Source organism: Peromyscus californicus, unplaced genomic scaffold, assembly GCF_007827085.1.
Source record: "Peromyscus californicus insignis strain IS unplaced genomic scaffold, ASM782708v3 Scaffold_18__1_contigs__length_77618521, whole genome shotgun sequence".
Lineage (NCBI taxonomy): Eukaryota > Metazoa > Chordata > Mammalia > Rodentia > Cricetidae > Peromyscus > Peromyscus californicus.
In genome coordinates this window covers 32,950,002-32,963,551 of record NW_026294480.1, presented here as the reverse complement: position 1 = coordinate 32,963,551, position 13,550 = coordinate 32,950,002, and the positions used below count along the sequence as shown (strand labels likewise).

The following is a 13,550-nucleotide window of genomic DNA, read 5'->3' as shown; positions in this document are numbered from 1 at the left end:
GGCTTCTTACTACATCTCTTAACTAACAAAACCCAATGCTATTCAACTGTTGCTGTTTTATTTCTGCCAGAAGAGACTTGTTGGTTCATTCTAACTACCTCTTTGATGTTAAGTAAACCTGTCTACTTATCACTTAGCTGTGCATTGTACATTCTCTATGGCAATATTACCTTCAAGGGGCAAAAATTGATTCCTGATGAAGCAAATTACAACTTTTTTTACTTTTATATATTTATATATAAATAGTATGAATACAGACAGATAAATAAATAGACATTCTTTCTGTGGTATTAAAATGTCACCAAGGAGGAAGGAAACAGGAAAAGTTAATCAGTTAGGACCTAGAAGAGCAATCATAAGAGAAACACCACTCCATATAAATGTTCAGTGCTATTTGCCAGTTTAATCAAGTGTACTGGGCCTTAACATAGCTACTCATAACTGTCTATTTGAGAGTCAACTTAGCATAATTGTTTGTTTTGGTTTTGGTATCATATTGACTGTTAGAAAGTATGTATGCATAGAAAACAGAAATATGCTCATAACTTGGCAAAATAGTATTTCCAATGTAATACTTGTATTTCATTTGAGGACTACAAGCTATTCCAAAAAAATGTTCCATTAATCCACAGAGCGATCTATTATACATTTACAAAAAAGGAAAAGAGCTGTCTTGTGTTCTCCTGGCCTTTCTCCATAGGGGTAACAATTAGGTCTAAATTCAGGCACTAAGAAGTTAATCAGAGAGTAGTGAGGGCATCTGAGGCTGTCTGCAATGGTCATGGTTCCAAGATGGATAGTTGGGTGCTCATTAGCCTTTGGTGACCTGGTACCCAAGACATCTGGGGAACAATCTCCATGGTTAGGTAAATACAGTCAACACTGGCTTTGGCATTGGTTGCTTACTCTTCCTCTCTCCTCTGTAGGTGAGCTAGCTGTTGAGAAAGGATTCTCCTGAGAAATAGACTCTGCTCATGACATCCTTCCCCAGATATATACACATAAACATGTGTGTGTGTGTGTGTGTGTGTGTGTGTGTGTGTGTGTGTGTGTGTGTATGTGTGTGTGTGTGTGTGTGTGTGTGTTTGCCTTTTGTAAAATGCAAGGGTGATGCTGTATTCACAGCAGGGACACTTCATCTGCTTCAAGAAATCCAAAAGAGACTGATGGGGTCCAAATCTGAGGGGCCACACACACATCAGCACAGTGCCTTTCCAATGAGCAAAAATGCTCATATGTCTTTGTTCCAGAGATCCAGAGTGGTTAAGGTGAAAATCTTTTGTAACTGTTGTTGTGAGAAGCAAATTTCCCCACCTACTGGTCTGTTTTTGGAGGCAGTGAGCCTCTGAGAGCCTTTGAGAAGCAACTGTATCCATCTCGATGGGTTTCTAATGGGATAATGCAGAGATATAAGGAATATGAATCAGAATTTTAAGGTATGGTCCAAAGCCTTAGTGTAGCCAAAGGCTATTCATTGAAGTTTGCTCCAATGGATTCAGTTGTATGGATATGTTTTCCAGTATCTGGAGAAGTATCAACACATGGCATCCTCACCAAATGATGCTCAGTCTGGTGTCTGCGCCCATTATCAGAGCTTTTGTTAATGACCACTTGAGGTCTCAATTCAGGCATTCTGCATTCACATTGGTATCTGACTCTGAACTTACCTCTTGTGACAGAAAGACATCATCCTGATCTTTCAAGATAGTAAATAGCATCTACACATCCAAATTTTGTTAGGAATCTAGTATAATCCATGACCTCTTTCTCCTGTCTACATCTAATCCCACACAAACTGTCATTTGTCACTAGTTCAAAGACACATTGCTGCTATTCCAAAGCAGGATACATTGTTTCTGTCTTGATTATCCTAAGAGCTCATCATTTTTTTCTTAACTGATGCATGCTTATACATAATTATGGACCACCATCTGATATTTCATTATAGGCATAGTGTGTAATGTTCAAACCAGGGCAAATACATTGATCTCCTCAAACATTGATCCTTCTTTTGTAGGGAAAAACATTCAACATAATTTATTCCAGCTTATTCTACAAATATATAGTATGTTAGCATCACCATTTGTTTGAAGACAAGTTTTTGTCTTTCTTTTCTCTGTGTGTTCAAGGAACACAGGACTTCTATCTCACTGCCAACCTGTTTACTAACCTTTCTTCATAACCTCAGTTTTGAATTTTTCCTAGGCATTGTAACCACCAGTCTACTCCCAACTTCTAAGAGGCAAACCTTTTTAGATTCCACATGTAAGTGAATTCACATGATATTTGTCTTCTTTTTTTTTGTTTCTGGCTCATCTAATGTAGTGATCTCCAGTTCCATCCATGTTGTTGCAAATATCAGCACTTTATTCATTTTATGGCTGGATAGTATTCCTTTAAGTACATCTATTCATCTGTGGATGGACATTAGGTTGTTACCACTTGTTGGCTTTTCTTAATGGTGGAGTTTTAACATGTAAGTACAGATGTTATTTTGACACACTTATTTTATTGCCTTGGCTATACAACCATATATTTTTTTATTCTATTTCTAATTTTTTAGGAAAGTATCTATTGGTTTCTACAATGGCTCTGTTAATTTATGATCCAAAATGTGCAAGGATTTTCTTGTACCTGTATCCTCACAATCATTTTTTATCTTCGTGTGTGTGTGTGTGTGTGTGTGTGTGTGTGTGTACACTGATCACAGGGTTTCACATATTCTAAACATACTACCACAGAGGTCATCCCTAAGCCCCCTCGTTTTGATAACAGCTAATCTAACTAAAGTGATTTTATTTTTGTTATGATCTGCATCTTCTTAACAGCAGATGATACTGCAAAGTTCATATACATAAGCCAGCTGTTTACATTTTCTTTTGAGAAAATGTCCACTTTTAGATCAGATTATTTGTTGAGTGATACTTTATTTGCTTTTTCTACTGAGTAGTCTCAGTTCTTTATGTAATTTGGATATTAATCAACCGTTAATTATACACTGCACAAGCATATTCTCCTGTTCTGCAGGTTGTCTTTGCTCTGTTGACTGTTTTCTTAGCTGTGAAGAGCTTTTAAGTTTTGTTTAGTCTCATTTTTCTATTTTCACTTGTAAAAAAGGAAAGATATGATCTCATTTCTGAAAGCCCTGTATTCTAATGTCTCGATGTGCTCCAACTATATTTTATTCTAGTAGTCTCATAGTTACAAGTTTCATTTTTAATCTAGCTCATCCTAATTTTTATATAACTGTGGAGAGATAGAGATCTGACTTCATTCTTCTCTTTATAAAGACCCAGTTTCTAGAACCACTTATTTTAAAGTCCATCTTTTCTCCAACTCATGTTCTTCATGCCATTTTTTGAAGGTCAGTTGCTGCAGAGGCACAAGTTGACTTCTGGTATGTGCATCTGTGTGCTTTTCATTTTACCACCACCGAGGGAGATGTTTCCTAACAACATGGCTTTCAGGCTGTAGTGTGGCTATTGCTCACTGAGCTTACCTAGTTTTACAGTAAGAAGGGAAGCAATTAAAGAGAAAACTTGAGTTTTGAATAGGAGAATGGAGAGTTGCCTTGAGAGCAAGATACCAACCAACAAAGGCCTCAGATTTCAAACAAACAAATGTAAGAAAGAAAACAAACTTCATTTGGCAAGAGAGAGACTCAATTAGCCACACCAACAAAGGGATTCTCTGCTCCAAAACAACCATTTAGGAATTTGTTTTCCCCAAAGTTCAGCCACTAAAGTGTCCAGAGACCATTACAACTATGGTAAAGGGGCCAGACTACATCTTGACCCGGCAGTAGAATCTGGCAGCATGGAGTGATGATTTTACAAGCATTCAAAATGCAAAAAGTACGGGTAATGTAGGTTTGAAAGGAAGCTCCAGGAAGCTGCTAAGGCTCCAAAAGTTTGTGACAAAATTAGATTTTCCACAAAGAGGTCTTGAGAGTTTGTTGGAAGAAGCTGTTTGAAGTCTAAGTCACAATGGATAACTCCTGATGTTGGAGATGCCAGGACTGTAGGATATCTGCCAAGGAAATCACGGAGTGGAACAGGGTCCAGGGAAGGCTACATGTATTCCAGGTGCCAGACAGGTTAGTCTGCAAGACCTTTGGTGACACCGCACACTTCAGATGTTTGACAGAGTAGCTAGATTTGGTGTTTGCTCTGCTGGATTTTGGGTTTGCTTTGGGCAGGTCTTTCTTTGTTATTCTCCTGTCCATCCATTTTTAATAGGAATGCTTACTTTGTGACATTGAATATTGGAAGAATATAACTTACTTGTTTACATTTTTTTCCAGAGTGCTCAGTTAAGAGATGGTTTTGAATCCCAGAAGAGACATTTGGCTTTGAGTGGTATTGATCCTGCCTGTTAAAAATATGGGAATTTTGAAGTTAGATTGAACATGTTTAAAACTATGAAATGTCTCTGAGCCCATAGAGAAGAGGGGTGGAATTTAGTAATTTAAAAATGATGTAGTTCTTAGTGTAGTGTTGAGGCCTTGTGGGCTTTCTCCCATCTCCTTTAGCATGCCTATTATCATTGTTCAGCTCATGTTTGGGCAGTCATGTTGGTGAGACTTTATGGGTGTGGTTTCTGATAGTCCTAAGATGAACAATCTCACAGCTAACCCACTGATCTTCAGCCTTTTACATTCTTCCTGCCCCTACTTCCACAAAGATCCCTGAGCCTTGGGTACCAGAGTTGTTTTGTAGATGTATCCACTGGGACTGAGCTCTACAATGTCACATTTTGATTGGTTGTAGTTGTTGTAATTATATTATAATCACGAAAAAATAAAAAAATAATTTAAAGAAAACTATTGTATTTTGGTATCAGGTTGACAAGGGTGGACTTTTGATAGTCATTCCTCATTGTCAATTTGACTGGATTTTAGAACAACCTAGGAGTCAAACCTTTGGGTATTTCTGTGTGACTTTTCCGGAGAAGTTTAACTGAGGAAGAAAGACTCACCCAAAATATGTTCCTGGGTATCTAGCAGGGACAAAAAGGATGAAACGAGCAGGATATCCCAATGAGCACCAGCACTTACCTGTCTCTGCTTCCTGACTGCGGACCCAACGTGACCAGCTTTCCACTCCCCCACTGTCTTGTCTTCTCTACTGGGAAAGTTTTTTGTCACAGTGTTATGTGAAGTAACTGATACACATTCCTTGCAGGAAACACCACTCTTCTCTCACAATCCTCACTTTATCTTTAACCATTCTCCTATTTCCTTTCCAAGTTTAGTTAGCCTGCTCCTTTCTGGCCAGGTCAGTAGCTAGGATGCTTTTTCTATATAGCCATGTGACTAACTTTTGTTTAAAGAAATTCTTTTCACAAATATCCATCCCCTCACCAGTGAGGTCTAATAAATTGCCCTTTCTCAGCTTTATACTGTATCTTCATTGCTTTTTTATTTTATAGCATCTGTTTCCTCTCATCAAACGATGTAATAATTTACATAAGTTTATCATTTATTTTATGTCTTTGTTTATTAGAATATAAGCTTACATTTTCCTTCATTAATTTGTTTATTTGTTACATATGTGTTCAAGAGATGATATGTACACCACAGTGCACATGTCAGAGAACAATATTCAGGAGTCAGTTCTTGCCTTCCCCCATGTGGGTCCCAAGGACCAAACCTTGCTCATCAGACTTGGCTACAAGCACTCTCAACTGCTGAGCCAACTAGTTGACCCTATCTAAGCTAAGATTTTTCTCTTTTGTTCTCTTGAATGTTTCAAGTGCTTACAATGGGAACTTGCAAGTACTAAGTGCTCAGTGAATGGGTTGGAAGGGCAATGATTATACTATATATTGATTATACTATATGCTGTATATTGGAAATTTCTTCTTGCTCACCTGCTTATCACCACACCATGAACTTTTTAAAGGCAGAGACATTTGTTTTGTGAATATTTACAACAACTTAATGCATTTCCCAAAAACAATGGATATATAATAAATATTTGCTAAGTACAAGTGTTCATTTCTCACCTCATCATCCCACAGCTCTGTAAGGTAGGAAATTATAGCGTGTAAAACCGGAGGAGAAATTCAAGATCCATTGTAAACTAGAACAGTTTCTTAGAGCTCCAAAGCTAAAGAGTCCAATATAGACCAATATGGTAAAGATCTCTTATTCAAATTACATACACAAGTTAAGAACTCAGGGTTGCCAGGTGGTGGTGGCGGTGGCGGCACACGCCTTGAATCTTAGCACTCAGGAGGCAGAGCCAGGCGAATTAGAGGCCAGCCTGGTCTACAGAGCGAGATCCAGGACAGGCACCAAAACTACACAGAGAAACTCTGTCTGGAAAAAAACGAAAACCAAAACAACAACAACAACAACAAAAAAGAACTCAGGGTCAGGAAAATGGCACAACAGGTAAAAGCACTTGCTATCAAGCAACCTGTGTCTCATCCTTGGCACTTCCACTGTGGAAGGAGGGAGCTAATTCCTACAAGTTATCCTCTGACCTCCACAAGTACACTGTGATGTATGCATATGCATGTGCACACACACACACACACACACACACACACACACACACACACACACACACGAACAAAATTTTAAAGGACTCAAGAATTCACTGTAGTTGATTTGATCATTTTCTACCACCTGTGCTAGTATTTGAGATATTTAAGTTAGTAAATTGGACAGCCATCAACCGTGAATGATGCGCCATGCCTTATTTAACTTCTCTTTTTGTTTCCTTTCTCAGAGCGCTTCCTGCCATGATGCAGTGGGTCCGCACCCAGAAGCCAGGGGAGAGTGGCATCAATATTGTCACTGCTGATTTTGTAGAACTTGGTGATTTTATCAGCACTGTCATCAAACTCAACTATGTCTTTGATGAAGGAGAAGCCAACACTTGATATTACTCTTTGGTGTGTCCATGAGTAAGATAGAGAAGCCTCATTGTATTAGATGTATTATCAAATACACCCTCTGATTTTCCTATTCTGCTGAGCCTCTGAAGGAATTAGGGCTGGTAGTGAGTGGGAAAAGAGGGTAAACCATGTCTTCAGTGATTGTAACCATATTCTGCATTACTATAAATATGTCATTTCCCATTTGGTGAGCAAAATCTACTACTAGTGTTAGGAATAGAAAAGAACAGTGAATTTTGTTTTTCAGAATTAATGTTTGTGATATGTGACTCATGAGTGTTTACTTGATTGCATTTTCTAGTTTCAACCTCGGGCTCCTGTACTATTTATACCCTCTACCCTTTCCACTCCCTCTCTCTTGCTCGCTCTTTCTAATAGATGCTATACGGGTCTCAAAGCAATTGAATGCCCGACATAATGTGTATTACATTGTTGTACTGAAATGTGTTTGTTTTGTGAGACTTGATAAAATATTCCATAGTCATCTGCAATTGAGCGATCATAGCTAATTCTTGTCATAGAAAATATGCATCAAATCAGTTTCCCTGTATCAGTAATATTGGCAGTCATTAGTGATTTTTGTGTTCAATGGAAACAATGATGTTTCAGAGTATTTCTGTGTGAGGCAGCTAGGATGATCGTGCAAAAAGATTTTTGGAAGGACTATGAGCATCAACTCTATATTTTAAAAAGAAGAAGAAAAGAAGAAGAAGACTGTATGCAGAAACAGCTACTATTTTAATTCAACAGTCTGTAATAATAATGCCCTGCAAATGTCAAGCTACAGTTGTGTGTTAATCTGAAAAAACTTTAAATCTATAAAAACTTCTCTTAATAATTTTAATTTTTCTTAAAAAACCAAAAGAAAGAACATGAGACTCCCCTATAAAATTGGGATTCCAATGCATAATTCTAAAACCCAGATTATGAAAAAAGTTTTAAGGAAGCTTTATTTGTGTTTATACCTTAGAAGAAAATGAAGGAATGCAGAGGGAGTACAAATAATGTTTTTGAGACTGTATCCATAATCCCTAAAGTTCCTTTACAAATTCTTTCAATATGTATGATCTCTACAGACTCATCTACCGTCAGCAGTCCAAGTTCCATCCTGCTTGAGGTGAGAAAAAGGCCAATGGGCTGAAGTCTCGTACAAAGTTTCTGCGGTATCACTTTTGGTAATAACAATGTTAACACACTTGTTGTATCCTCCTGTGTCTAGTAGTATTTGACAACTCCAAAAACAATCTTCAAAGGGCACAATTCCCCCTTCTCTTTGTTTCACAGGAATAATGTGAGGGATTTGCAAAAATCTATACAATTTCTTAAGTTCCTAAAATTATGAATTATATTATCTTCACATATAGAAATAATCAAACCTTAATAGTTTCCTGGGACAATGCATTTCCATGCATATCAAACTCCTGGAGAAATGAAAGCACTCCCTTGGCTTTTAATTCATTTGAACGGAAGACAAATGAGTTAGTCTCTTTGACATAGATAAGGAGTTAATTTAAAGTTTATTTCTCAATATTGTAAATAACCAAGAGTTGATTTAGAGAATAATTACTCTTTATCAGAAAACAGCACTTTCTAACAACTACAGAGTGAAAAAAAAGTCTACACTCAATAGAATGTTTGTGAAAAATGTGGTCTCTTTTTAGAATAAGTAACATGCCTATGTGTACAGCAGATATGTTTATAATTTCAGTTGTGTGTGTATTTTGTCACACATACTCTGGTTCAAGCAAGCTGATACTGATATACACAAATACACACATTATATGAAAACATAGGATAATTGTCTTCAAATAAAAGCACTGATATTAGTAAATAATTTAATTTAAAAATGAATCCAAGAGCCAGGTATGGTAGTACATGCCCATAATCCCAGAACTTGAGAAGCAGGAGAATCAATACTTCTTCAAGAGTAGTCTGGGCTATACTTTGAGCTCGTGGTTATCCTGGGCTACACAGTGAGATCCTATCTCAAAAATCAGAACAATAAAATAAAAATAACATCCTTTAGCAATGTATGGGAAATGTAACAAAACATTTGAAAACGAAGTAGTTCATCATATAAAATATTTTTATAAAAACGTTACAGCTTAGGACTTAATATTCACAAAGTATACTTCCCCCTTTGTTTACCTGTCCTTTGCAAGTCTATTATCTATTTCACTTGATCTTCTTGTGCAGATAAATAGGAACTCTTTCTAGTCGATTATTGACATTGTACTCTATAAAACTGCTTTTGGAGTCAGTTCGTTCTCTGACTCCCCAATTTTGATGCCTCGTGAGCATCTATAACCAAGCACAGTTGCGTTGACACAATTGTTTAGCTTATAATATGACAAAAAGAGAATCTTAATCTGTTAACAAAAAAATGGATGCAATGTAGAACTAACTGTATTGTATTTTCTTAAATTTGGATGCTTTCCTACAGTGTACGCACATAGCCAACTTTGTGATATTTGTTATGTGGGTACTGGGAAGAATTAACATAATGAAGCATTAGACTGAAATTTCTTAACTAGGAAAGAGGGTTTTGTTTGTTTGTTTGTTTGTTTTGTGGATTTTGCCATTAATGATATCAACACAGAACTTGGTTAGAGAAAAGGTACTTTCAATCTGAACTTAGGATTTCCATGTAGATATACAGTTAGTTCCTAGGTAGTAGGCACTGAGATAAATGGGCTTGCCTTAACTTCTAAAGAAGGACTAAGATAGAAATAAACCATGAGAGAGGTCACTAGAAGGGATTTCTGGGAAAGAGAAGTAGAGATAAGGTGCCTTTGGATGTCTTCTGGTCATTGGCCCTGCTATCAAGCACATTCATGGAGCAGACTGTGGGTCTTTCATAGATAAGTGATGGTATGCAATCCAATCAGTCTTTTAGTTCTGCTTTGTCTTTCTAGAGACCAGGGAGCACAAGGGCTACACACAGGCTTCCAGTGTAGCTATGTCTTGCTGTACTTTTTGTTTCACTGGCACTTTAAGACAACTTTATGTTACAAGTCCCACAAAGCAAAAAAAAAAAAAATCTAAAATCCAAGTCTTACTCAACCCATGGCAGTAAATCCAACGAGTGAGAGGAATGAGAGAAAATACTCAATAAAATCATTTTTACATTTGTTTTCTTGTAAGTTACTCTGAAGGACCAATACAGCAAATACTTCTGCCATTACCAGTTATGTCTCCTTCTTACTACACAGTCATGGGAGCACAGAGAATGAGGAGGCATCCTTTAAAAGCCTTAGGAAATTCTATATGGTAACCTCAATGTTACCATATAGGGAAAACTCACATTTCACAGAACACCACCTAACAAAGAATGTATCCGAGTGTAAAATATGTGGCAAGACACATACACACAGAGTCTCTCTCTCTCTCTCTCTTCTCTTCTCTTCTCTTCTCTCTCTCTCTCTCTCTCTCTCTCTCTCTCTCTCTCTCTCTCTCTCTCTCTCTCTCTCTCACACACACACACACACACACTGTTGAAGTTGCAACCCATCAGCCAAACTGGTTTTATTGCAGTTTTAAACTCTTGAAATCAATCTTTCCTCTGTTATTAGGTTTGAATATAGATCAAGTATTTGAATGTTTAAGGGGAGAAAAATCATTATAAAACCAATAAGAAGTGAGACCAGCAGAAACTAGAACCACCCAGCACTAGTGCTCTCTATTTATACTGTCAGTTACCCTCAAGAGACATGATCAAATATGAATTTGAATATAGATGTTTGAACGCATACCCATCTTCACTCAAAGCTGTTTGAGTCTTCTAAAGTTCTGAGGTGTTTTTTGGCGATGCCACCTGTCCATGTTCCTACCTGTTAGAATTACAGACTAGAGAATTGGAAGTCTCAGGAAATGCATGTTTTTGTTAGTTTTTAGTTCCATTTTACAAATATTTAGCAACACAATCTTCGAACTTTTCTTTGGTTGGTCAACCAAAGAGGAGATGAGTAGGTCAAGTGCTCACATCCTGAACAGCTAAGAGAAAATAACACACAGTATCTGTCCCTCAGGAGACGCTAAATAAAATCTCTAAAGCATTTTATTTTGCTATATTTTAGTCTTTTACACTAGTTTTCAGTGAAACCATGGTGTGAATGCTCTATTTGTCATAACTTATTGGTGGTTCCTGTGTAATGTACAGTTTAAAATAACGTTCCAAATTGTTTGTTTTCCCAATTATGATAATAAAATATTATATAGAATTTGTAACAGGTGTTTATTGCAAATTGTGTAACTTTTATTTTAATTGTGATACAATTTTGTAGTTCTTAGTTCTGATCATACATCTGTATGAGTCAAAATTGTCAGTGGTACATGTAATTATATCGTATCTTCTTAAACATCAAACTTATCCTAAAGAAAAAGGGCACATCATGACTAGCCTTAACTCATTGTCATTTTTTTTTGCTTTGTTTTGTTTTAGCATGATTTAGTTGCTGCAATTTGGATTTAAATTTTTAGTGGAAATCATATTTCTTCTAAAAATGTCACTTAAGCAATCTTATGGAGTATATGCTTTTAGAAAGTCACTGAGTTCTCACAACTCTACTTCCCAGCTTGTTCATCGGTTATACTATTTGAAAGTATCAGATATCACCTAGTTTACCAACTCCATTATTCACTGGAAGACTAAATTCACATTTATTATTTCCACTCACTATTTTCAGCGCTGAAATTCCAACACAGTATTTTGTAATGGTAGGTCATTTCTACTTTAATGGTAAGATTTCTATGGAAAGTTATTTCTCTAACCCACTGCTTTTGAAGTTTAGATCATATGAAATAAGATGGACTGCCTGGATCTATAAGAATCACAGAAGCTCCATTGACACAAGGTGATTCCAATATGGTTTGCTTCTCAACAAAACCAGTAACAACACTCGTCTTTCTCTCTTCCCCATGTGCTACAGGAAACTTCCAACCAGTCTATAAAGGTGGTCAGATCAGAAACAAAACTATAATCTATTTTAGGATTAGACTCTGTTTATGAACATTGTTTCCTAATTTCTTCCATTCTTGATTATTTCTTTTTAATGATTACAGTTGCCAAGTAAAATATAGAATAGCAGTGAAATTCATATCTCAGATACATAATATGTTGAGTTTCCTATATAGTTTATCAGAAATGCTTACACTAAAATTCTTATTTACCTAAGGATTTTAAACTTTAAATGGATATGTTCTACATTGCTTCATTTATTCTGGCAACATTATACATAATTCTTCCCAATCTTTTTCAGTTGGGCTGCTGTGAGCTCTGAGATCACTGTCCTATACTAAGACTACTTATAAAATCTGTAGTTTAGGTCCCTTTATGAAGAAAATACTGTTTCACACTAAGTCTACAGATGCTTTTCAAGAAGCATCCCAAAGGTCATTTGAAAAATCAAACAAATATCTTCATTAGATGAATGATACCAAATTCAATTTTTTCCTATAATAGCATGCTGGAGGACTAGATTCTACTGATTATTTCTGGAAATAGTATCACCCAGTTATTGAGACAACTAAAAACATGGCACACCTTAAAAACTTATCTTGGAAAGTGGGAGTGCCTTCTAACTCAAGACCAGAGCTGTTCTAAAATTCAGTGTGTTTTCCTTTAAAAGAGGAATCAAATAAACCCATCATCCCACTACCTATCATTAACACCTTAAAATTATTTTATGAACTACAAGTAGCCATCTATGTCACTGTAGAATATTTGATGAAAGGAACTCTTTAGTGAGGGAGAAAAGAATGTAAGGTAAATACCATCTAGTCCTGAGGGCTTCTTCCCATATTGGAGGATGATGCTGGGGACAGAAAGTGGTCTCTGGGGTAAAGCCCTTGCCAGAGACAGTTGCTGAAGCAAATTGTATTGAGAAGTTGGTTTTCAGGAACTGAAACTGAAAAACCCAGAATATGAGCTATGAGATCTAAGTGTGGTTCCCAAATCAGCTTTCAAAGACTACAACCACTCCGGTATTCCTAAATAAATACCCAGTGTTTCCAACACAGAGTCCGTCATAGTCTGAGCATGGATGGAGTTCTGGAAAATTCCTGATAGCTACCTCCTCTCTTGAAATTCCGATGAGAAAAATAGGAAAACCAAATTCCATAATATGTTTCCATATCATGATTGCTGCCTGTATGTATTTGTGTTGATTTGCTTCATTTTTGGAGAAAGAGAATGTGTAGAGCTGGTGATGTTTCCTTCATGGATCCCAGGAATTCACCAGAGGGAGTCAGACCTGTGCCTTCTCTTTTTAGGATCTGTTCATTAATACTTTAGTAAATGTGTTGTTATGAAAATCCATGCCTATAGTCTGTATAGAAGATGTGATTTTTATATATAAAATTGTGTTCTTAATGTAAAAAAAAAAAAGTTTATTTGTAGCTAGTGAAGTTGCTTAATAAAGTCCTGGTACCAGTTTTGTTTATTTTTTTCCAATTTATATTCATCCATGCTTCATTATAAGCAACCAAATAGATCTCTCAAGTTAAATATGATTCAGAACATCTTAGAAAAAAAAAAACAACCCAAGCATCATCACAACAGGATCTCCTTAACCAAAAAAATTGTTTCTGTGCTAATAAAGGAAAAGCATCACACGCTTTGATTATGCTAAAGGTCTTAATGTTGA

At 36.5% G+C, this 13,550-nt stretch overlaps 1 protein-coding gene across 1 annotated transcript in view; it reads left to right on the top strand.

The window, feature by feature from the left end:
• Plcxd3 (phosphatidylinositol specific phospholipase C X domain containing 3) overlaps positions 1 to 13,346 on the top strand; it is a 168,589-nt gene extending 155,243 nt beyond the window's left edge. The window contains exon 3 of the mRNA XM_052743217.1: positions 6,738 to 13,346. Coding sequence (XP_052599177.1) covers positions 6,738 to 6,891 — 154 coding nt within the window. The 3' untranslated portion in view covers positions 6,892 to 13,346. The remainder of the gene's footprint in view (positions 1 to 6,737) is intronic.
• Positions 13,347 to 13,550: the final 204 nt, after the last annotated feature.